We start from the raw sequence: 24,251 nt of genomic DNA, 5'->3' as shown, positions 1-24,251 counted from the left end.
GTAGTCTTTACTTCGCTTGTCCTCTTAGGTTAATCTGATTTTCAAACTGAGTAACAGTAATGTCAGCAGCATCAATTCTCCTGCTTGTGATTTCCTTCAATGTCGCCAATGTGAAAGCTCTTGGATCAAATACTAGCCTCTCTAGAGTCTGTAGTCTGCAAGATTAGTACAGTTAAAAACTAAACAAGCATCATATGGTGCAAATTCATCAGCAGTTGTGGAAACAAATGTTGTCTTGGGGCATGGTTACCCTACCAGGGAGTTGGAAATTTCATTAGGATTTTGAGTTTTCCATGCGCATACTGAATTCGCTAAACACCAAAATATTCCCCACATTGTGGCTCCATAAAACTGGAAGAAAACACTGCTGGAATAAATAATATGTGGAAATACAGGACAACAAAGGGGCGTGGCCCATGCAAGCTTTTGTTAATTATTATTTTTATCACACTTAGAAGTGGAAATGGAAGATAATATTGAGGAACTGAAATTTCAGTTCCATGTAGTAAATGAAGAGCCAATAAAAAAAATTCTCATTGTTTTGGTCACTTTCATATACGTCCTCACTTAATGATACCCAGTGAAGGAATATGTAAGGTTCAGTCGATTCATTTCTTTTTTTAATCTTTTTTTTTTTTCCTTCCTAGGAGTCATAACCTGGCATCTGCTTACAACAGAACTAACTTTTTATAGTCATTAATATTTTATTGTTCCAGATGTATACAATTAAATATTTTATTGTTGTTAACATTTTCACTGATTTATCACCAACAGCTTTACCGGACATTAATCAGTGTCTCTGCTTATTTATGTGTAGTATGTTACATTTATGTACATTAGTATTATCTTCCAGTCACTGCACGCATCACAGATCCTCTGAAATCTTCCTGCTTTGTGGTACTATACTCTGGGCTTGTGACCTCCCTGCAGACGAGAGTATTGTCTGAGAAAAGCCTCACAGAGTTTCCGACATTTTGCATTAGATAGTTTTTGTATGTTGTACATTTTGTTATAAGTCTAGTACACACCTGTTTACTGTCCCTTTAGGAACGGACGATTGCAGAAACTACAGCACCTTCAGCTGAGTTGCATAGTGCAGGATGAGACGGTGCGCACCGTGGTGCAGCACTGCCCGGACCTACGAGAACTTGAACTGCTCAGCTGTGCGCATCACACAGATGCTCTTTTTGAGCCACTCCACCAACTTAAAAAGCTGGAAACGTAAGTGTGAGCAACACGACAGTGTGTTTGTTTTGCATTAAATGCTTGTAACTTCGCGTCCAATTTCGTTATATGGCACAGACTTTTATTCATACAAGATAGGTGAAAAGCAGAACTCGCACAAAATCTCTAGAGAAGGAACTTACACACGTTGGTGGCAGTTTGAGGTACAGGCACCCGCATTCGTGCCCTAAAGCGTAGTTTGCTCCTAAAAGTCGGTGCACGTTAGCTACACTGCAACCTGCAATACTCACCTGCCTTTCATTCACTGCAAAAGTTCTCAGATTGTGGTGGAACATGCGTACACTTTGAATGAAATTACAGGATGGGGACGTGGACAGCTGGCCAGAAAGTAAGTACTCAACATGCCCAGAAAGAGCAGACTATATTGTTGAGGCCCTGTGCTCTAAACTAAGTTGGTATTCATTCTGCTGCGTTGAGTGTGTACACTTTGGTATCTGTGTGGTTGCATGTGTGAATGTGTGTACTCTTACTGCAAAATAATCGAGAGCTCAAAAGCTAATTTTAACCATTTTCTATTATGTGTTTGTGTGGCCAACACATCAATCATCTGTAGGTTGCGATGTTTTGCTTCTACTTTATCGCGATATTGGGTGGCAATGTAGATTAAGCTTGTGTATCAAATTTTATATTGTGAATTAATAGAGGGAAACATTCCACATGGGAAAAATATATCTAAAAACAAAGATGATGTGATTTACCAAATGAAAGCGCTGGCATGTCGATAGACACACAAACAAACACAAACATACACACAAAATTCAAGCTTTCGCAACAAACTGTTGCCTCATCAGGAAAGAGGGAAGGAGAGGGAAAGACGAAAGGATGTGGGTTTTAAGGGAGAGGGTAAGGAGTCATTCCAATCCCGGGAGCAATATGTCTGCTTGTGTCTGTATATGTGTGTGGATGGATATGTATGTGTGTGCGAGTGTATACCCGTCCTTTTTTCCCCCTAAGGTAAGTCTTTCCGCTCCCGGGATTGGAATGACTCCTTACCCTCTCCCTTAAAACCCACATCCTTTCGTCTTTCCCTCTCCTTCCCTCTTTCCTGATGAGGCAACAGTTCGTTGCAAAAGCTTGAATTTTGCGTGTGTGTGTTTGTGTTTGTTTGTGTGTCTATCGACGAGCCAGCGCTTTAGTTTGGTAAGTCACATCATCTTTGTTTTTAGATAAATTTTATATTCTCATTTATAATGACCGTGCATAATGAAGTTGGTTAATTATGCGGACAATTACAAATAGTTTGATACGGACTACATCCACAAATGGTCTGTGTTAGTTAACAGATTCCAACTGGATGTACAGATACAGGTTTTCCCTTCTCCCCACGATGTCATAGGCATTGTCACAGCCACTTTTCTTCCGTGGTTCACACTGTATCTCTAAGGCTGGACCTGACTACTAGGAATAAGCCGTCCGACTAGCAGTTACCACTGAGGCGTAATCTATTACATTCTCGAAAAATGATGGGATATTCCATCTGTCTAGTGAAAATGACAAAGACCAGTCTTTATTGTGAATTTGGTTAAAGTTGTACACTGTGATAAAGTATAAACCATAATGTATACAATGGCAGTGAAATACAGCACATACATTTATTTTTCATGATCGATCTTTTAGATTTATAGCTGACACAGACTTTGCATCTTGGAGAAAGGAGTCTGCTGTCTTCAGATGTAACGACATGGCCAGGCTGGTAATATAGATAACCAATAGTGACCACAAAAATCTTTACACAGTCCACCTCTGTACTACGCTTGAACAATGGCAGGTGCATTACATTCGACCACGAATGGATTTAAGATGTCTGTCATTCGCTCAACTACCATATACGCTGTGTCGATCTGTCTTGTGATACGTGAGCATAAATGAAACGTACAGCCAAACGTCAGGTTATACAAATTCAGTACCCAACTAAACTTTTTACACTGGCAATCATCATTCATTTTTGCAGCACATCACTTCACCAAAGTCACACATTACGCTACAAGGTAAGTGGTTGCTTTTCACATATCTTACGTATTTTTCCATCCATGAGTTTTCATTATTGGTATACATATTTATCATATTCCAACTCAAAGATATATATGCATCATGTTATATATCATGTTAGAATTTGAGGAACATTCATTGAACCAATAATTCTGAGTAACTGTCGCCCACTGTGCTCTCTATGAACTAGCAACACCAGTGGAAGATAAGCCAATGGGCCATCATTACACCTGCTCATGCAAAGGTTGCTATATGAAATATGATGCCATAAGGGACTTTATCTGTGAAACACTAGGATATTTAAGACACTGCTTGGCACCATTCACAATAAGATCCAGCTCTATTGTTGATTGTCCCCACTCAGTTATGACCATAAGGCGAAACACAATCATCTTCCACAATATACACTGCAAGATAGTGTCCATAGCCCATGTACCAATGCATTTGAGAGACATTGTGCAGTAGACTGTCATAGGTGTACATGGTTTTAGTTTGCAACATCAGATAAACTACCAATTCCGCTTAGAGCATCAGTGAGGTTGTGCTGCCTCAAGTGTCACTGTCTGCTCTCAGCCAATGTCGATCATGTTGAGCCTCAACCAACATCTGATGTCAGATACATCACCTTGCATAACATTCATAATTCTTATTGTAAAATATTTTTATTGACCATTTCATGTCTATCTGCTTCAGTGTGCAGGGACAAGTCCATTCTACTGTTGCCAAGGAGTAGCTCTCCTCTCAAAACTGTATCTTCCTTTTAATTTAATGTTAGATGCTCCTATATCAACCTTCCAGAACATTCGGGGTGCCTCTTTCACTGCTCTCCAGAAACACAGTTTTCTCCAACCTCTAGTGGCCTCGCTTCTCCCACAGCCATTTTGTGCTTTCCTGAGTAACAGTGGTCAAACACAGTTGCCTCACACCTCCTCAAACTCTGCTGCCGTGCTCAATTGTGTTCAGAAATGAGTTTGGAAAGGGAAGAGTACATGTCTGCCCTATCTCATCCCACTTCCGCTAGTTTTAAAACGTACACAGTATTGGAAATTTTATTTATTATTTTATTCTTTTTTTATTTTTTATTTTGTTCTTTTTTTGTTTTGTTCTTATTTTTTGTTTTGTTCTTATTTTTTGTTTTGTTCTTATTTTTTGTTTTGTTCTTATTTTTTGTTTTGTTCTTATTTTTTATTTTGTTCTTATTTTTTATTTTGTTCTTATTTTTTATTTTATTCTTATTTTTTATTTTATTCTTATTTTTTATTTTTTAATTTATTCTTATTTTTTATTTTTTAATTTATTCTTATTTTTTATTTTTTAATTTATTCTTATGACTGACTCTAAAGGATCATTCATTGCTATCCTAGACAAACTGTTATACCGGTATTTCTAGAAATTATTATCATCAATCTTTATCATGTCAGATAATGCCCCCCCCCCCACCCCCACCCCTTCTAGAAATACCCCTGTTCCTTCTTAATCTCAGAAAAAAAGTTTCTTTGCAACATAGCTTGCACACACAATCAATCTCGAAAATTTTCTCACTATTGTACTTGGTTCAGTCACACTTCCAGCTCAACAACAACTGTGGCACAATCGTATCAAAAGGACTCTTCTGAACTCAAACAAAATCCATGCTGACCGAAAAGACAATTAGTGGCCCCGAAGTTAATGTCCAGAGTCTTGTGGTGAAACGGTAACTCATACTGAGTGTAGCAGAGCAAAAGCAGATATGTTGTACTGCAGTTTAAAACGTTTTTCACAAAGGAAATAACAGGAGGACTGCCCCAGTTCAATTCTCACACCGTTGAAAAGAAGAGTGATATAAATGTTAGTGTAATTGTCCTCGAGAAACAGCTGAAAGTGTTAGAGTGAACTAGTTCCGTGGAATCCTTGGGTTCTAGACAGAAATTATGTATGGGCCAGCACCTATTTTAGAGTAATTTACTGTGGATCACTCAAACAAGAAACTGCCTGTTTGTTAGAAGAAAGCATGGATCATACCATCTATATGATCGGTAGCAGAAGTGATTCGTGAAGCTGCCATCAGATCTCTCTGACATCCACCTATTGCAGAATTTTAGAACACATTTTGCACTCAAATGTAATGAGTTATCACAAACAGAATGGTTTTCTTTTGTGCCGACAAGCACGGATTACAAAAATACTTGTGATGCAAAACCTACCTTGTGTTTTTCCTACACGACAACTGGAAAGCCACTGATCTATCCAGTCAGCAGGACACTGTGTTCTGACTTTGGAAAAGCATTTCACTCAGTACTGTATTCACATTTATTAACCCATTGGCTTATACAGCTGGCTGCAGGTTTCAAGCTGCTGTTACATTGTTGGCTGGTAGTACAGTCAGCTATAGCTTCTTCTTAGTGTTTCTTATTTTCTGTCAATAGATGGTGTGTGGTGCATTATGTATCATTGGAAAGCTGAAAAAATGATCTATTTGGTGATGTATACCACATTTGATTTCTTTTGGTATTTTGGGAGTTACAAGCAATCATTTTCAGGCTTTTTCAGCAGCTGTGTAATAGCAAGCAATGCAGTATTGCAAAAAGTTTCTCTCGGACAAGGACATAAAAAATCTTTTGAATAAAAGTTACAGCAGTGTTTCTTGAAAGTAATATTTCTTGAATGTGATGTTTCTGATAGTTCTGATAATGGCTCATGGCTCATGGCTCTGAAGTCGATGGATATAAAAGAAGTAAATATTCTATCAACTATCCATATAGATATCAGTATGACGGCAACAGGAAAAACTGGCAGGAAAACCAAAACTCCAGTCCAGAAGTCCCAAGCAGTAACACAACACAAGTAAATCAATGAATGCAGTTGACAGACAAGACCAGCAGTTGTTATCTTTCTCCGTCATGAGAAGATATGCCAAAGGATAGAACAACATTTTCTTGTACCTGATGGACATTGGGATTTTCAATTCATATGTCACACTAAACTAAGCAACAGGAGAAAAATCTTGTTTTAATCAGTTTAGAAGTCAGCTGGCTGAGGACATAATAGAAACAGTCACTCTACCGCCAGACTATTCTAGACGTGGATGGCTTCATTATGGGATTACCCATTAAAAGTGCAAGCAGAAAATTGGGCACATTTTGCTAGGTTTATTCCCCTTCCCACCAATGCCATCAAGAAAACATCCTCCAGAAACTGTATAATGTGCAGAGCAAGAGAGAAGAAAACTGACACACTGTATGGGGTGAGAAATGTCTAGTGATGTTGCACATGTCTGAACTTGGGACCTTTGTCTTTTGTGGACAAGTGCTCTAGCAATAAACCACAAAGTTGTAATCTGCAATAAAGTTTCATATCACCACACACTCCATTGCAGAGTGAAAATTTCATTCTGGTCACCATTAAAACTTGATACGGCAGCAGCAATGATCTCAGAGCTTGCGGTTTTTCCAGTTTCTTTATCATATTGGTACACACATTTCTGATGTGTGTTTGCATTTTCAGCTGTTTTGAATATTTAGTTTATTGTTGACAGTTGAATAGGTTGTACGTGTTTTCAAGTGCTTGGCAAATTTTTACTTTCAAAGCTGGATGGATCAAAGAGTATGCATTAAATTTCTCTTGAAAAATGGAATAAAGTGCAGCACCGAATTTGAATTGTTGACTGGATTTAGCAGATCTCGTCTGAGTCATATAAATGTTTCAAAGAGAGTTCAAAAGACGTTGAAGACAGTGACTGCCTTGGACACCTTAGCACATCAGTTACTGATGACAGTGTGGAAGAAGTAAGAAAATTATTTTTTTTCTGGAAAATCACTGAATCACCATCAGAGAGGTTACTGATGATGATGTGATTCCTGTGTCTCCATACTAAGCAGTTTTTTCAGATATTTTGGGCATGAAACATGTAGCAGCAAAGTTTGTTCTGAAATTCTTGAATTTCAACCAAAAACAGTATCAGGTGGACTCAGATGTAGTACTTAGGGAAGGTAGGATTCAGTGTGGACGGGGCCTTACTCAGTTACCGTTGGTGGCTCAGATTATTTTTTTTATTTTATTTTTTTAAAGTCACGTACACTTTATTTGGAACCAATTGTGAACAAGGTTGACAATAAGGAACAGTTATCAGATCTGGCTGGTAAGACACACTGTTTAATAAAAAATTCTTAAGCAAGTGGCACTCATGGCTGAAGGCCTTATTGACCAGAAATTCAAATTATTTTTTGGCTGAAGGCCTCAATAGTAATAACTCAGAATTAAAATATTTAGAAAAAATCATCACAATCTGATCAATCCAAGAGAGAAGTGGGCCTCAGACAGTGCTTCAAGGATTGGCGTGGGAAAGTCACTCAACTTTTCGTGACCGATGAGACAGGAAGCCAAGACTTGTGGTCACTTAACCGGACAGCAACTCAAACCAGCACTCTTGCAAAATCTACCTAATGTCTGCTAACCAACACAACGATGGAATAACCCTGGCAATGCAGAACCGGTAGACAGCATTACATCTTGAGAATCCGGTGTTTAGAACATCCAGAAGCATAAGGAACCACTACGGCCAAGGTAATCCAAAAGAACAAAATATCCGAACCACAATCAAGGAGGCTGTCGAACTACATGCCTTACCATACAGCAGCGGCAAGGTGAGGAAAGGTACACTGCCGCGAAAATATGCTAACCCCCAGGGCAGGTAACTGGGGCATTGGCGGCCACTAGGCAGAAAAATACTGCTGGTTGAACTTCATCAACAAACACAAGGAATTCAATGCTTAATAATAAGAAGTGAAGGACGGCTAATTAATTTTGCCAACCGCAAACAGTCCACTCGTTAATCTTCATCTCAGCGAACCTGCTAGCAGCAGTGCATGAACAAAAGGCGTGATCTCGTAATAGTGGAGGTTTCACTACTGGGTTAATGTTCACTCAACTCAAATGTCATGGGTCTGGTGGACAATGAGGTTGTGGCCCTCGCAACTACAGCCCCTCGATCCGGCAATGCCTCTGTGCTGCCAGTGGTCCCGGCATGTCCTTGCGCTGCCGGACCTCACTGCTGCTCTGTCCCAACCGAACTGCCGACACACCCGACCCATGAAACACTTCGCTTCCTTCCAAAGATAGTACCACGGTACTAGATATCGCTAATGCTGCTGCTGCCACTTCCGGACAGACAACGCCAGCAAACGTAGTGGCGCCAGTAAACACAAGAAGAAAACGAGATGCCAATATCCCTATTACACGATACCAACCTACCAACGGCACCAACACGAGTCGCAACACAGCTCATGTACATTGCTAAGGAATTGCTGAATCATGTTGACAATAATCCAGAAATTCTAAAGTTGCTTTTTAACAGGTGATAAAACATGTATACACAGGTGTGACATCAAAACTGACACCCAATCCTACCATTGGACATTGCCTGAAGAGCCAAGACCGAAAAGAAATTTGAGAAGTTTGATCACATGCAAAGGTTCTTCTCATTTTTTTCTTCAGTTGCCATGGGATAGTGCATCGTGAGTTTCCTGCCTTATGGTTGTATGGTCAATAAGGAGTATTTCCTGGAAGTTGTACACCATTTGCATCAAGCAATCTGAAGAAAATTTAATCACAATAATTCTCCCCACTCACACTTTCACACTTGTTCGTGATTATTCCCCCCTCCCCCCTCCCCCCCTTGCAACCACAAAAAAACTAAAATCTAAAACAAAACTGTTACATTGTCTCAGCCACCATATTTGCCGGACATGGCCCCCTACAATTTCTTTCATTTCCCACCATTGATGAGATAAAAACAGAATCACTGAAGGAGCTGAATATCATAACGAAAAGTGTGTTCCAGAAGGGCTTCCAAGTTTGGAAAAAGTGTTGCCACAAGCATATTGTATCCGAGGGGGATTATTTAGAAAGGAACAAGGTTGATGCTGATGAATGAATAAAGATTCTTTAAGAAAAACAAAAATTCCCATTACATTTTTTTATCACACCTTGTAGACCACAAATGAAATATTGTTGATATACAGTGGCAAAAGCAATCAACCAAGGACTTAAACCCATTGGGGGACTCCAGAGAGTCACATCTGTGATTTCCCTAAATTGCTCCAGGCTAATGCTGGGGTGGTTCCTTTGAAAGGGCACGACTGATTTCCTTCTCCATCCTTGATGCAATTCGAGCTTGTGCTCCATCTCTAATGTCCTCGATATTGACAGGACTTTAAACCAAACATTCTTCTTCCAGAGAGCCACATTTCCACAATGAAATCTCCAACCCTTAGACAGCTCATGGACGCATGTTTTTCAGGTAGCCATTGAACTACTGTACTACACTGTTTGAGCCTTTACACCTGCTATTCGTCCATTCATTAAAAAGCAGATTGACATCCCAGCTGCCAGACATAAAAAATTTGGCACATTATGACATACATGGGTTTACAATTATATAACATATTGCCAGTGAAGGCATATTTGTGTTCAAAACCTCTACGCAAAAGATGTTTTATACAGTATGAGAATTCATTAGGTTTCCTGGAAAGTCTGTTAAGCAGGCGTGGCTTGTAGTAAAATGGTCTGCGGTGGAGCCTCTCCAGAGCATGTATTAAAATATATTTCTCGGTAATGAATTACAGAGCTGAAATCACCAAGACACATTTTGTGTGCTTACCACAAGGGTGTAAATAATGACAGTAAATGTTTTTGGAACTGTTGACATCGAGTGACGTTTTTCGAACAGGTAGTAGCTAAGTGATAATGGTGCGCGTTGAAATTCCAATTAGCTCTATGTATCAGAAGTTTGGGTTCCTAAGTCCCATGTAGTACAGCTCATATGGATCCATTGAACACTCTGTTCGTCCTGCCTAAGGGTCTCCTACCATCACCTCACGTACTTATGATGAAAGGGAATCAACAGAGCAGCAGAAGCTTTGTTATCAAATCTCTGGCTCTGTACATTTTTATTATACTTTGATGGGTCATTAACCTACATTCAATATTAATGTTTCCATTATGTAGAAAACAGTTTTTTGTTCCCGACATTGGCTTTTAGATCCCTTGCTGGAAAGACACACGAAGTTGTAAATGGCTCACTAGAGTTCACTAGAATATGGTAACATAGGTGGCACCATCTAATGAGATTTTCATGAATAATTAGATGAAGTAAGCATGCACAATGTGTCCCATCACTGGTAGTTACCAACAATTTCTTCACTCACTGATGTCATTCCTTTTTGTGAACGTATTGTTCCCGAGTTATAGTGCGTTTTATTTTATTGTGAGTACCTATAGCATACCATGAGTCTGAAAATAGCACAACATGAATTCAGTGTACAATTTATCAGGTAAAATTTGAAACAAGAGCTTAGGGAAACTGAAGAAACTTGGAACACTCGTATCTGACCAAACATCAAACAAGATCAAAAAACAGTGCATATCCATGCAAGGGTATAATAAGTAATATCAATAGATCAATGTACAGTAGCGTGTTTGGTCGCCAATGTCACACTTCCTGATGCTTCAGCTCAACAAAAAAGGTATTAAAAAAGATGCCTTTTGAAAAGATCTTTAATGTGGTGTATCACTTAAACTGCATATATTTGCAATACATAAGCATTGATTAAAAACCTGACAGATACAGTACATTTGCTTTACAAATGCTTAAATCATTAAATATTTCAGATTCAGAACTGAAAACATGAAAAACATTAAGTTCACAGCAGAGATAACATACGCCACATGAAAGATCTCTCCAGAATGTGTTTGTCATGATAAAATGTCAGAAAATGTGGCTTCAATGTTGTAACATAATATCTATAGGTCATATCTCAGATTTAGCTTTTGGTGCTATTTAGTAGTTGATTACAAAAAGCAAAGGAGATGCAGTTTGTAAGCTCCTCAAAGAGTCCTGGCCCCATAGTTCTACTCTTTAAATGTTGCAGCCTTCCCCAGTATGGAAACTGATAGTGGAATCTGATTCTGAGTTCTAATGCTGTTTCATTTATATTGTTCATGTATGTGAGTACGTAATAAATGTCATGTATTGTACAATGGAGTAGCAGTATTTTGTGATATTTAAAACTGTCCCAGCTTATAGACTGTAGTATCTATATTGGTAATAGCAGCAGATAACGTGCGTACATACAGGGTATTCATTTTAACCTTTTGCTACTTGAGAGGGCTCCTGTGAAAAAAATGTGATCATAGGATGATGAAACTTTGTGGAAACATTTGTAAGGGCATGCAGAAGAGAAATAACAAATAAATCATTGAAAGAAACACATCTTAATTTCTGCATGAGAGGGTAACATTTGTTAATTGCATACCATGTTAAGTTCCGGGTTACAAAGTGTTGCTCAGTGTGATGACCATCTGCATACACAACAGCCAGGAACTTTGTATGGATACCATTTCATAGTTGTTCGCAGCACTTTTCAAATGGTGGACTGTGGAATGTTCAGCTGTCTTGACACAGCTCGTGCACTGCACGAAAATAGCACATTGAATTCGGCATACTCAGCCGTGGCAACATAACTTCTTCAAAAATTTGCACCACAGTTGGCCTCTCCGAGGAGCAATTCCCAAATCACCAGTTATTTTGAATATATGAATAATATTCCTCAACCCCAGTGTGGAAAGAGGACTTCTCCATATTCCTTAAATGCATTGATACTTGTGAAGAGTAGCAGCACTATTACTGTTGTTTTGATAAAACAGCCTTACAAATAAAGCCCCGCGTGCCTTGTCCAGACTGTCTTCAGCTGTAATGCACTATCAGTACTGGCATATATTGACAAGTCACGACACTAATACTGCTAACATCACAAATCCTGCAGCGCGCAGTTTGAACATAATTCGTAGAAAGTTGGGTTCCCATACAGTAAATAATTTTGTCACTACTGGATCAAGTAGCAAAAGTTTAATTATAACCCCACTGTTTTTCACTGTATCCTTTTCATAATGCACATGTGTTTGTGTGCATGTATGTGTACACAAAATGGTGAAATTGAGTCCATTTAAACGCTTAATGATAGATTATAGATAGGTAAAAATTGCTTCTTTTACACTGTTACTTGATTTAACAATGACTTGAACTACTGACAACAGTGTACTATTTATATTATCCTAAAAATCTGTATAAACTTTACTAAAAAGGTTTTTGCTCAAATATATCCTGTTAGCAGTCTTACAGAAATATAATTTTGCTGTGTTTCAGATTGAAAATTTCTTATTGTCTATGTCTTGGTGGAAAAGCAATATCATACATAGCTCAGGTGTCAGCATTGCACACTTTGGAGTTCAGTTATATTAAATTTTATAGATTAAAGCCCTATGTGGACTGCATTCTCGAAATGTCAGAGCTCCGCAGGCTTTTCTTCAAGTATTGTTTTTGCTACGCCATACCGTTTGAGAAGTTTCCTGGCAGACTGGTGAAGCTCAGGTAACACTACATTCATACTAGTGTAGTAGTCTAGCTAACAGGTGTGTGTGTGGGGGGTGGGGGGGGCGGCAACTTCCACAAACACCTTGGAGTGTTATACAGGAGATGCAAGCAGGTTACCGGAAGTTCTGTTGTCATTGAATTCCAAAAATTCTTTCTATGAACCACAGCAGCACTCAACAGGTGACTTCTTCTCTGGACCTCTGTGATCATTAAAATGTGAAAGGGGAAGTCTTACAAAACGAAATTGTGACCAGTGGTAAGAGTCGATCCCAACAGGGAACTAAATGGATGACCATCATGTGAGGTCATACTGCCTACCGTAACAAAACAGGAAAAAGGACACTAAACCCTGTCAGTTGGAGAGTTTATGGATACTATCTTTTTGGGACATCAAAGGAATCTTGTTCTGGATTTTATGAAATGTGAATGGCAGTTAATTCTCAAGTCTACTGCTGAAGATTAGATGGGTAAATCACATAACTAATGAGGAGGTGTTGAATAGAAATGGGGAGAAGAGGAGTTTGTGGCACAACTTGACTAAAAGAAAGGATTGGTTGGTAGGACATGTTCTGAGGCATCAAGGGATCACCAATTTAGTATTGGAGGGCAGTGTGGAGGGTAAAAATCATAGAGCGAGACCAAGAGATGAATACACTAAGCAGATTCAGAAGGATGTAGGTTGCAGTAGGAACTGGGAGATGAAGAAGCTTGCACAGGATAGAGTAGCATGGAGAGCTGCATCAAACCACTCTCAGGACTGAAGACCACAACAACAACAACTACTACTATTACTACTACTACTACTGTGAGCTACCGAGATAAGTGAAAATAACAATTCAATATAAGTGCTGTGGTCTCTAGGGTACTGGTGTCTCAATTTAAGATGACAGTTTTTGGCTGAATTCTGCCCAACAAATGTGAGAATTGTTGCATCAGTTCAAATGGGACATTTTTGAACATATACCCTACAGCCCAGACTTCACTCTAACTGGTTTCCATCTCTTCATGGACTCTGAACAGAGGCTCGGCTACAATAAAGAACTTGAAGATACTGTAACAGCCCGGTTGTAATCTTAGCTAACAGGGTTTCATGCAGAGAGAATCTGTTGCTCATTAACTATTTGTGCATGGTATTTAGAGAAAAATTGGGAAAAATGAATATTTACTATATATGTTGTACATACGCCATATGCTTTGCTGAAGTTGTTCTGATGCTACTGGTTAAAAAGTAAAGTAATTATTCTAAATGGCATCATTGTCATTGAAATTCATCATAAGTGTTACTTAGATTTAAAGTAATTAGTATAAATACATAAACTAATTTCTTATTTATTTTATTAGAAAGTGTTAAAACTTTTTACTGTTTAGTTAAGGAATAAAACAGCATGTTTCTTTGAATCTTACATTTATTTTTAACCGAAAATTGTTCTACAAAATTGATTTTTTTACTGATTTATTTTTAATCAAAACTTCTGAAACAGTTGTTTTGTTTGTTAAAACACAATGCAACACTGCATCTGGAGCATTTGACTGTTGAATAGGCCTTTGTACAAAGTCTGCATCTTGATTCTGAATCTAAATGCTCAGGCCAGTATCCGATTTGGTCAAAGTGCACGTCAGCAACTGGGCAGATTGCCTTAGGCTTTCTTTTGGGAGCAGCTGGGCTTAGAGAATCTGTGATTGGGCGGCCCCTCTTTCTTTCTGGTGTACCAGTTCCTTTCTTCAGTGAGGCACTTGCTGCGTCTGCTACTTCTCATTTTTCTGACCACAATGTCCTCTCTAAAACAGCCAAGCATTTACACAAGCCACGTCTATGGAATGGAAAATACACTCCTGGAAATGGAAAAAAGAACACATTGACACCGGTGTGTCAGACCCACCATACTTGCTCCGGACACTGCGAGAGGGCTGTACAAGCAATGATCACACGCACGGCACAGCGGACACACCAGGAACCGCGGTGTTGGCCGTCGAATGGCGCTAGCTGCGCAGCATTTGTGCACCGCCGCCGTCAGTGTCAGCCAGTTTGCCGTGGCATACGGAGCTCCATCGCAGTCTTTAACACTGGTAGCATGCCGCGACAGCGTGGACGTGAACCGTATGTGCGGTTGACGGACTTTGAGCGAGGGCGTATAGTGGGCATGCGGGAGGCCGGGTGGACGTACCGCCGAATTGCTCAACACGTGGGGCGTGAGGTCTCCACAGTACATCGATGTTGTCGCCAGTGGTCGGCGGAAGGTGCACGTGCCCGTCGACCTGGGACCGGACTGCAGCGTCGCACGGATGCACGCCAAGACCGTAGGATCCTACGCAGTGCCGTAGGGGACCGCACCGCCACTTCCCAGCAAATTAGGGACACTGTTGCTCCTGGGGTATCGGCGAGGACCATTCGCAACCGTCTCCATGAAGCTGGGCTACGGTCCCGCACACCGTTAGGCCGTCTTCCGCTCACGCCCCAACATCGTACAGCCCGCCTCCAGTGGTGTCGCAACAGGCGTGAATGGAGGGACGAATGGAGACGTGTCGTCTTCAGCGATGAGAGTTGCTTCTGCCTTGGTGCCAATGATGGTCGTATGCGTGTTTGGCGCCGTGCAGGTGAGCGCCACAATCAGGACTGCATACGACCGAGGCACACAGGGCCAACACCCGGCATCATGGTGTGGGGAGCGATCTCCTACACTGGCCGTACACCACTGGTGATCGTCGAGGGGACACTGAATAGTGCACGGTACATCCAAACCGTCATCGAACCCATCGTTCTACCATTCCTAGACCGGCAAGGGAACTTGCTGTTCCAACAGGACAATGCACGTCCGCATGTATCCCGTGCCACCCAACGTGCTCTAGAAGGTATAAGTCAACTACCCTGGCCAGCAAGATCTCCGGATCTGTCCCCCATTGAGCATGTTTGGGACTGGATGAAGCGTCGTCTCACGCGTTCTGCACGTCCAGCACGAACGCTGGTCCAACTGAGGCGCCAGGTGGAAATGGCATGGCAAGCCGTTCCACAGGACTACATCCAGCATCTCTACGATCGTCTCCATGGGAGAATAGCAGCCTGCATTGCTGCGAAAGGTGGATATACACTGTACTAGTGCCGACATTGTGCATGCTCTGTTGCCTGTGTCTATGTGCCTGTGGTTCTGTCAGTGTGATCATGTGATGTATCTGACCCCAGGAATGTGTCATTAAAGTTTCCCCTTCCTGGACCATGAATTCACGGTGTTCTTATTTCAATTTCCAGGAGTGTAATTCTCAGGTAGTACCTTTTGCTTTTTATGTTTATTCAGTATATCAGGATGGACATATTCCTCCTGTGGGCATATTATACTCCAGCACAATGTTCTGACATAGAACTTCTATGTACGATCTGTTTATTTTTCTCCAGTGTTCCACATTTGCAACAGGTTCCTTGCCTTTATAAAGAGAAGTCAGGTGGACAGCTTTATTGTCAAACCATTTCAAAACTATAATTTTGTTTTCTTCATCTACCCTATAATCACAGGTGCCTTTGGCTGCTTTTTTCATCTCTGCATCAGTTTTCTGTTTGCATCCACCCAGTTTGATTTTTCTGGTGGTTCCCACAACATATATTCCTTCATTTCTAAGCTTTGCTGCTGCATTGAGGGATGTAAACCAGTTGTCCGTAAAGACTTTAAGAATGTGCCTACGCATGTCAATTTCAGTCAGCCACATCACTACACTTCCACTCATTCCTAACTCAGGATTACATGCAGTGTTTGTTCCCTTCCCAACATACACTTTAAAATCATAAATGCAGCCACTTGCACCAGCTCAAACAAATACTTTTATGTCTTACCTGTGTGGCTTTGATTTTATATACTGGCACATAGAAGTGTGTAATTTTAAAGGCACAATAAGTTCATCAATGCCATTGTATTCTTCAACTTCAGTTTTGAGAAATTTGTTCTTTAGTTGATCTAAAGATGGCTTCACCTTGGACAATTTGTATGCTGTGTGTCACATCTGGGCAACATATTTGCACTGTCGTTCACATGCAAATACTTCCTCAACTTTCAAATAACTTCCGGGAATTCAGCCGGGTAACACTTTCAGCGACCGCCGATATTTCGGTGGGAGAACAGCGCGCCATTTTCAATGCAAACTGCAATGGACAGGCGGCATACATGCAAATTTAAAACCTCTGTTCTTGGACTAAAGCAGGAAAGATAATACACACACTGAACACTAGTGCCACCAAAGATGACCTAAGTCAGAGCTAGCGATAGTGAGACTATGAATGCGCAGGTGAGGTAACATTGACTCTGTCCCTCTGTTTTTTTACAAGGGAGAGAGCTGGATTCCAAACAGAGTTTAAACAGAAACCTCCATCCCTGTTAATGAGGTTGCTCGCTAATTTAATCTCAACTGCCTCGCTAATAACACTGTCCCAATAGCTGGACGTGCATGCCAATATCTCGGTGTTATTGTATAACATGGGGTGACCAGTATCCAAGCAATGTTCAGCAATAGCAGATCTACTTGGCTGCTGTAATTGTGTGTGCCGTTTATGTTCAGTACATCGGTCCTCCATGGTCCTGATAGTTTGACCAATATATGCCATGCCGCAGCTACAAGGAATACGATATACACCCGCCTTATGCAGTCCACGATCATCCTTAACGGAACTCAAAAGTGCTCTAATTTTAGATGGAGGTCAGAAAACACATTTCACATCGTATTTCTGTAAAATACAGCCGATCTTGTTGGATGTGTTTCCTACGTAAGGCAAAAAGGCAGTAAACTTAGGTGTTGACTCAGAATTATCATCAGTCACCCGATGTTCAGTTGGTCGATAGCGCAACGCACGTTCAATCTGTCTAACACTATAACCATTTTGACAAAATGTTACTCCAGCGTCAGAAACGACATGTGCCCTGTGTACCAAGGTACGAAGTACCCCTTCACGCTGAGCCGGATGGTGACAACTATTAGCCTGTAAGTACAAGTCAGTGTGAGTACGTTTCCTGTAGACTATCCCAATGATCCATCATCCTTCCTCCTAACCAATACGTCAAGAAAGGGAATGCAACCATCCTCTTCCTCGTAAAATGAATGTACGGGTGGATCGAGTTCAGATGTTCTAGAAAGAGATTCAAATTCTCCCCACCATGAGGCCAAACAACGAAGGTATCGTCAATGTATCTAAAGAAACAGGCGGGTTTCAAAGGCGCCGACTCCAATGCACATTCCTCGAAGTCTTCCACAAACAAATTTGCGATCACAGGAGACAATGGACTACCCATCGCAATTCCATCTGTCTGCTCGTTGAGATTAAATTAGCAAGCACCTCGTTAACAGGGATGGACGTTTCTGTTTAAACTCTATTTGGAATCTGGCTCTCTCCCTTGTCAAAAAACAGAGGGACAGAGTCAATGCTACCTCACCTGCGCATTCATAGTCTCACTATCAATAGCTCTGTCTTTGGTCATCTTTGGTGCTTTAGTCCGAGAACCGAGGTTTTAAATTTGCACGTATGCCGCCTGTCCGTTTCAGTTTGCCTTGACAATGGCAGGGTGTTCTCCCACCGAAATATCTACGGTCGCTGAAAGTGTTACCTGGCTGAATTCCCGGAAGTTATTTAAAAGTTGTATACACCAGGAGAAACTCAGGTCTCACTTCCTCAACTTGTAGAATTGACAGAGTGGCATCGTGTCAGCTATCTGTTTATAGCTTGTCTCATTTGCTTAATTCATCTTGTAAATGGGAACACTCACAATACCACTTACTAAATGAATGTCAATGAACTGTCTCATTGCATTGGCACTAGCATTTATACTTTGCCTTACCCTTGAGTTGAGTATATATTAGTCTGTGTAACTAAATTGTAAATTATAGTCTCATCAATAAAACTTTCAAAATATTGGAAGGGGGTATGTTCTTCACTTAGTGGATCTGAAAACTGCACAGCACACTGTACATCCATGGCCTGCAGATCCTTGCGTACCCACACACAGCACAGGCAATTTGCATTTACAGCTCCTAAAGTTTCTATCCATAACAGCTATAGGCGTTTCATCATTAGTACGAGGATCATCAAAACTCTCCAGTTCAACTTCTGTCTGTTGAGTCAATGCTTGCTGCACTGGTGGTTCATCATCAATTTCACCACCCAAAATAATTTCGTCATCTGATATTTCAGATTCATCACAACGCCGAAGAAGAATTTCATTATCCTGTAGAGCCTTGATGTGTCCATGCTTAACCCATAAAGAAAATATGATGCAAGAATGAAAACTACAAAATGTTATATAAGAACAAAAACAATACACTCTCATGATACAAATTCATCCTTGTGTATCCCATACATATTAACACATGAATGACTCCAAATGGTGACATTAGTAATTAAGTAATAATTAGAGGTAAAAATGCATACATAACTCTATTGTATACTCATAGTTTTTTCCCCTTCCCCTTTAGGAACAAAGTAAAGTTGTTTCCGTAGCCTGCACTTTCAGTATACACAGAACAAAATGAAACAAAACGTGCTGTTCACTGACAAATGCAATAGCAAAACTCACGACTCTTCTGTGCTCTGTACATCAAACAAACGACAAGTCACAAAACCAAACGCCACTGTAATCTGTTAGCCAAGTGGTGAATATTTAAATCTGAATGGTGATTGTATAGAGAAATAAACTGTAGTTTTAAGGATGGTTTTAATAGATGTGATTCAACTATTCCAGTATTTTATTCATAGCCGAGTGAAGCTTCTTTTTTGATAGCTCTCACATTTGATGCAGCACAACATATCCCTCAATAATAAGTAGCTTTCCTGCCTCGTGTTGCCCACAGCGCGAATAAAATTTTGGTAGAAGCAGTAATCTGACTTGTCTCCTTTAACTAATGGAAGCTTTGAATGAGTGTATTTACAGGGTGTTTCAAAAATGACCGGTATATTTGAAACGGCAATAAAAACTAAACGAGCAGCGATAGAAATACACCATTTGTTGCAATATGCTTGGGACAACAGTACATTTTCAGGCGGACAAACTTTCGAAATTACAGTAGTTACAATTTTCAACAACAGATGGCGCTGCAAGTGATGCGAAAGATATAGAAGACAACGCAGTCTGTGGGTGTGCCATTCTGTACGTCGTCTTTCTGCTGTAAGCGTGTGCTGTTCACAACGTGCAAGTGTGCTGTAGACAACATGGTTTATTCCTTAGAACAGAGGATTTTTCTGGTATTGGAATTCCACCGCCTAGAACACAGTGTTGTTGCAACAAGACGAAGTTTTCAATGGAGGTTTAATGTAACCAAAGGACCGAAAAGCGATACAATAAAGGATCTGTTTGAAAAATTTCAACGGACTAGGAACGTGACGGATGAACATGCTGGAAAGGTAGGGCGACCGCGTACGGCAACCACAGAGGGCAACGCGCAGCTAGTGCAGCAGGTGATCCAACAGCGGCCTCGGGTTTCCGTTCGCCGTGTTGCAGCTGCGGTCCACATGACGCCAACGTCCACGTATCGTCTCATGCGCCAGAGTTTACACCTCTATCCATACAAAATTCAAACGCGGCAACCCCTCAGCGCCGCTACCATTGCTGCACGAGAGACATTCGCTAACGATATAGTGCACAGGATTGATGACGGCGATATGCATGTGGGCAGCATTTGGTTTACTGACGAAGCTTATTTTTACCTGGACGGCTTCGTCAATAAACAGAACTGGTGCATATGGGGAACCGAAAAGCCCCATGTTGCAGTCCAATCGTCCCTGCATCCTCAAAAAGTACTGGTCTGGGCCGCCATTTCTTCCAAAGGAATCATTGGCCCATTTTTCAGATCCGAAACGATTACTGCATCACGCTATCTGGACATTCTTCGTGAATTTGTGGCGGTACAAACTGCCTTAGACGACACTGCGAACACCTCGTGGTTTATGCAAGATGGTGCCCGGCCACATCGCACGGCCGACGCCTTTAATTTCCTGAATGAATATTTCGATGATCGTGTGATTGCTTTGGGCTATCCGAAACATACAGGGGGCGGCATGGATTGGCCTCCCTATTCGCCAGACATGAACCCCTGTGACTTCTTTCTGTGGGGACACTTGAAAGACCAGGTGTACCGCCAGAATCCAGAAACAATTGAACAGCTGAAGCAGTACATCTCATCTGCATGTGAAGCCATTCCGCCAGACACGTTGTCAAAGGTTTCGGGTAATTTCATTCAGAGACTACACCATATTATTGCTACGCATGGTGGATATGTGGAAAATATCGTACTATAGAGTTTCCCAGACTGCAACGCCATCTGTTGTTGAAAATTGTAACTACTGTAATTTCGAAAGTTTGTCTGCCTGAAAATGTACTGTTGTCCCAAGCATATTGCAACAAACGGTGTATTTCTATTGCTGCTTGTTTAGTTTTTGTTGCCGTTTCAAATATACCGGTCATTTTTGAAACACCCTGTATATTACGCAGGATAAAAATTGACTGTGGCAACTCTTGATAATTACCGTGTCTCTTGTCTTGTGCAAACAGAGAGCTGGAGTTTGACTACTGTGATGGAGATCCGAGCGCACTGGACAGAATCAGGGCCCAGATGCCAGACCTGAGAGTGGAGGGCTCACTCGGGGCACAAATGACAGATGATAGTCACGATGAATACGAATAATATGAAGAGGGTAACTCCGAGTGACACCATTTCCAGGGTCTGCACACAGTCGGCACATGGAGTGGGATAGCTATGGGATCGACACACTGATGGAAGTTGCACTCGTGTTCTAAAGACCCTGACTACAAAACTCAGCCACTGCCTCCATTTCCTTACTGTCAGCTTCAACAGGGCATTGGATGCCCAAAATATGGAAATGAGAAGAGGAAAACAACTGACAATACGTGAACAAAGATTTTAGTAATTGCACATGTCTCGAGTGTCTCAGTTTTGTTTTAAATTATTACATTTAATTATTGATGTATGTTACTGGAAGGTCTGCTGATACAAATAAAAATTAGTTTTTGCAATATTACGAATGGCACGCAATGTTTTTAATACTGTGTGGCTGAAAATATTTCTTTCCATGATTGCATATTCCAGCTTTTGGTATGTAGTAGTGTCTGACTACATATGTTGGTTACACTAAAAGAAAACTTGTGATTTTTATTATTCCTTGTGCATTTTGTTGTGTGGTGATGTTACTCAAAGCAACAAATGATATGATATGAATTTAATCGTAAAAGTTGATGCCAGTGATGTGCATGTGTGTGTTTGTGGTACAGTTTGGTAGAGAAAAAAAGATTTGGATCCCTATGACGAGTGAAGGACCTCAAAGGATTAACAATCTTCAGTCCTGTCTCACCGTTGAAGCTGTAATTTTTCCTAACTCATAAAATCCTATAGTTTCCAGAACAGATTTCTGCATGAGTGCGTCAGCTTTTATTTTATTTTTTATTTTTTATAAATGGCTGTAGATGATGTAGTGCTCCATCTCTAATGATCTTGTCCTCCTTATCATGATGAACTGCAGTCAGTGTTTCTTCAGGCTTTCAGAATATCACTACAATCTAGATAAAAATTTCCAAACTCTTTTCAGCCTCCATTGCCAGTTCAGACTTCCTATAGCAACTATAATTATGTCTGCTTACTTCAGTTACTGTTGTAGTCGTGGGACTGAAGACTGGTTTTACACAGCCCTCCAAGTTATTCTCTTCTGTGCTTTCCTCTTCATAAATGTGTTTGTGTAACCTACATCCCCTTGAAACTGTAAACTGTAGTCAAGCCTTTGTCTTTTCTAGCTATTAATACATTTCTCTTTTCCCAGAAAAGTTTTTATTGCTGTTACTAGTCTGTGTTGTATACACTTTTTACTTCTGGCAGTGTCAGTTATCTTGCTGGCCAAATACCAAAATTCACCTGCTGCAGGGTGACCAGTAGCAAATGGATCATCTTCAAATGAGCGGAATGTTAATATTTAAGAAAAGAAAAAGCTTATTTATTCAATATCAGAAGTTAATGTTTTTTTTATTATCTATATGGCCACTTAAAAAAATGTCCAAGTGGCAGCCCTTCTCTTCAACACAATTTTCAGCTCTCAACTAGAGGTTACTTATAACTCAGGTATTGGTCAATAAAATCCGTGCTGGCACCCGAACAATTGTAGCTGTCAATACCGAGACACACAGCCAGTTGTATGAGTTTCAAATTCTGGTGTTCCAGGAACGAATAAACATTTATTAACCAAATAAACACAGAATAGGTAATGGATAAGACCTGAGGCTAGTTACCACTAGAGAAGAGTTTGACAAGAACTGTCTATAACTGCCAACAAATTATCATCATAAAATATTCATAAAATGTCAATGTACACAGAGAACAAAACAAAATCCAGTACCTGTCACAACTGGTGTGCAAAGTCTTTTACAGCTGGTGTAAACACAACAGCTGACAGTAAGTGACAATCTCGGTCACTAAGTCAGCCCCTCAGCAGAAGTGGAGTGCTGTCAAAAAATCTCGCCGGTAAATGCACTCGGCATATGGAGTGTGTTCTGCAGTCAGGTAGCAGGTCTACTGTGAGTGGGTGCTGTTACACTCAAATAGTTGAACAGAATGGGTAGTGCCTTGAAAGGAGGTTATGAGATGCATATCAACAAAAGCAAAATAATATTAATAACTGGTGAGGCAGAACGGATGTACGTTTTTAGAACCGGCAGTATTCAGGCTGAGGTAGTAGGAGAGTGGGACTGATGTGGTCATATATTTGGTAGCTCCTGCCATTTTGTTTAGTTGGGTCACGGAGCTGCAGACTGTGCAGCATCATCTGTTTGCTTATGATAGTTTTGTGGGCAATAATGAGTCTACCATTGCAGTTCAGCACGAGTTTAGCGCTCAAGGCTTCATTTGTTCTCCAGTGAACAAAATAGTGAAGGATCGCATATCTATCTGTATTCTTCTGTTTATATTGCCGCCCAAAGACGACGAGTTACCTTATTTAGGAAATTCCACCGTCACTATGCGACGCCTTATTATACATTAATCATTCTTTATAAACAAGTATTTGCCTTCTGGCTGAAAGTACTTACTATTTGCTGTTTTAATGAAGCCAAAAATAGCGAATATCACATCACCTCCCATGAGGAGAGAGGGAATGCCGAAGGATTACCTCGATCCTCATGTCCTCATGAGATATTCGTGATTTTTGGTGTGACATTTACATAATGTTACTGGCGTACTAAGTACATAAATTGAAATTACATTTATAAAAAAATATGTCAGATATTTTCATTTTTCAAAACAAAGTTTTTCACTCTTTGTTCATCAGTCACTTCATTCCATAATACCAAGATTAACACTTATGTGCATATTTAAGTTTGGTCTATATTTGCTTATAACAATAAGTGAACGTTCATTTCACACTTCAGGGGATAGAATTCAGAAATTACATTCTCTTGAGCTTAACAACTAATACATGAGTACAGTGAGTGCTTATTTTCACTAAACTAGAGTGGACAATGTTTGAGCTTCTGTTGACTCATTGTGGTTCAATTACAGTTTAATAACGTAGCACTACACTTTGTGATGCTTTCACTTTCTGTGCTAGCTGTCTACGGCGTTCATCATGCAGTACATCTGTCCT

At 40.4% G+C, this 24,251-nt stretch overlaps 1 protein-coding gene across 6 annotated transcripts in view; it reads left to right on the top strand.

The window, feature by feature from the left end:
- The window catches only part of LOC124550901 (F-box/LRR-repeat protein 17-like), a 78,440-nt gene extending 56,793 nt beyond the window's left edge, over positions 1–21,647 (top strand). For 5 of the 6 annotated variants that reach the window (XM_047125680.1, XM_047125682.1, XM_047125681.1 and 2 more), the window contains exons 6-8: positions 1,048–1,221; positions 12,416–12,640; positions 21,160–21,647. In XM_047125680.1, coding sequence (XP_046981636.1) covers positions 1,048–1,221; positions 12,416–12,640; positions 21,160–21,292 — 532 coding nt within the window. In that variant the 3' untranslated portion in view covers positions 21,293–21,647. The remainder of the gene's footprint in view (positions 1–1,047; positions 1,222–12,415; positions 12,641–21,159) is intronic. The other variant, XM_047125683.1, reaches the window with a different exon arrangement.
- Positions 21,648–24,251: the final 2,604 nt, after the last annotated feature.

This window comes from Schistocerca americana, chromosome 9 (assembly GCF_021461395.2).
Source record: "Schistocerca americana isolate TAMUIC-IGC-003095 chromosome 9, iqSchAmer2.1, whole genome shotgun sequence".
NCBI lineage: Eukaryota > Metazoa > Arthropoda > Insecta > Orthoptera > Acrididae > Schistocerca > Schistocerca americana.
Note: the sequence above shows the minus strand (reverse complement) of the source record. Positions and strands in the feature narration are given on the sequence as shown.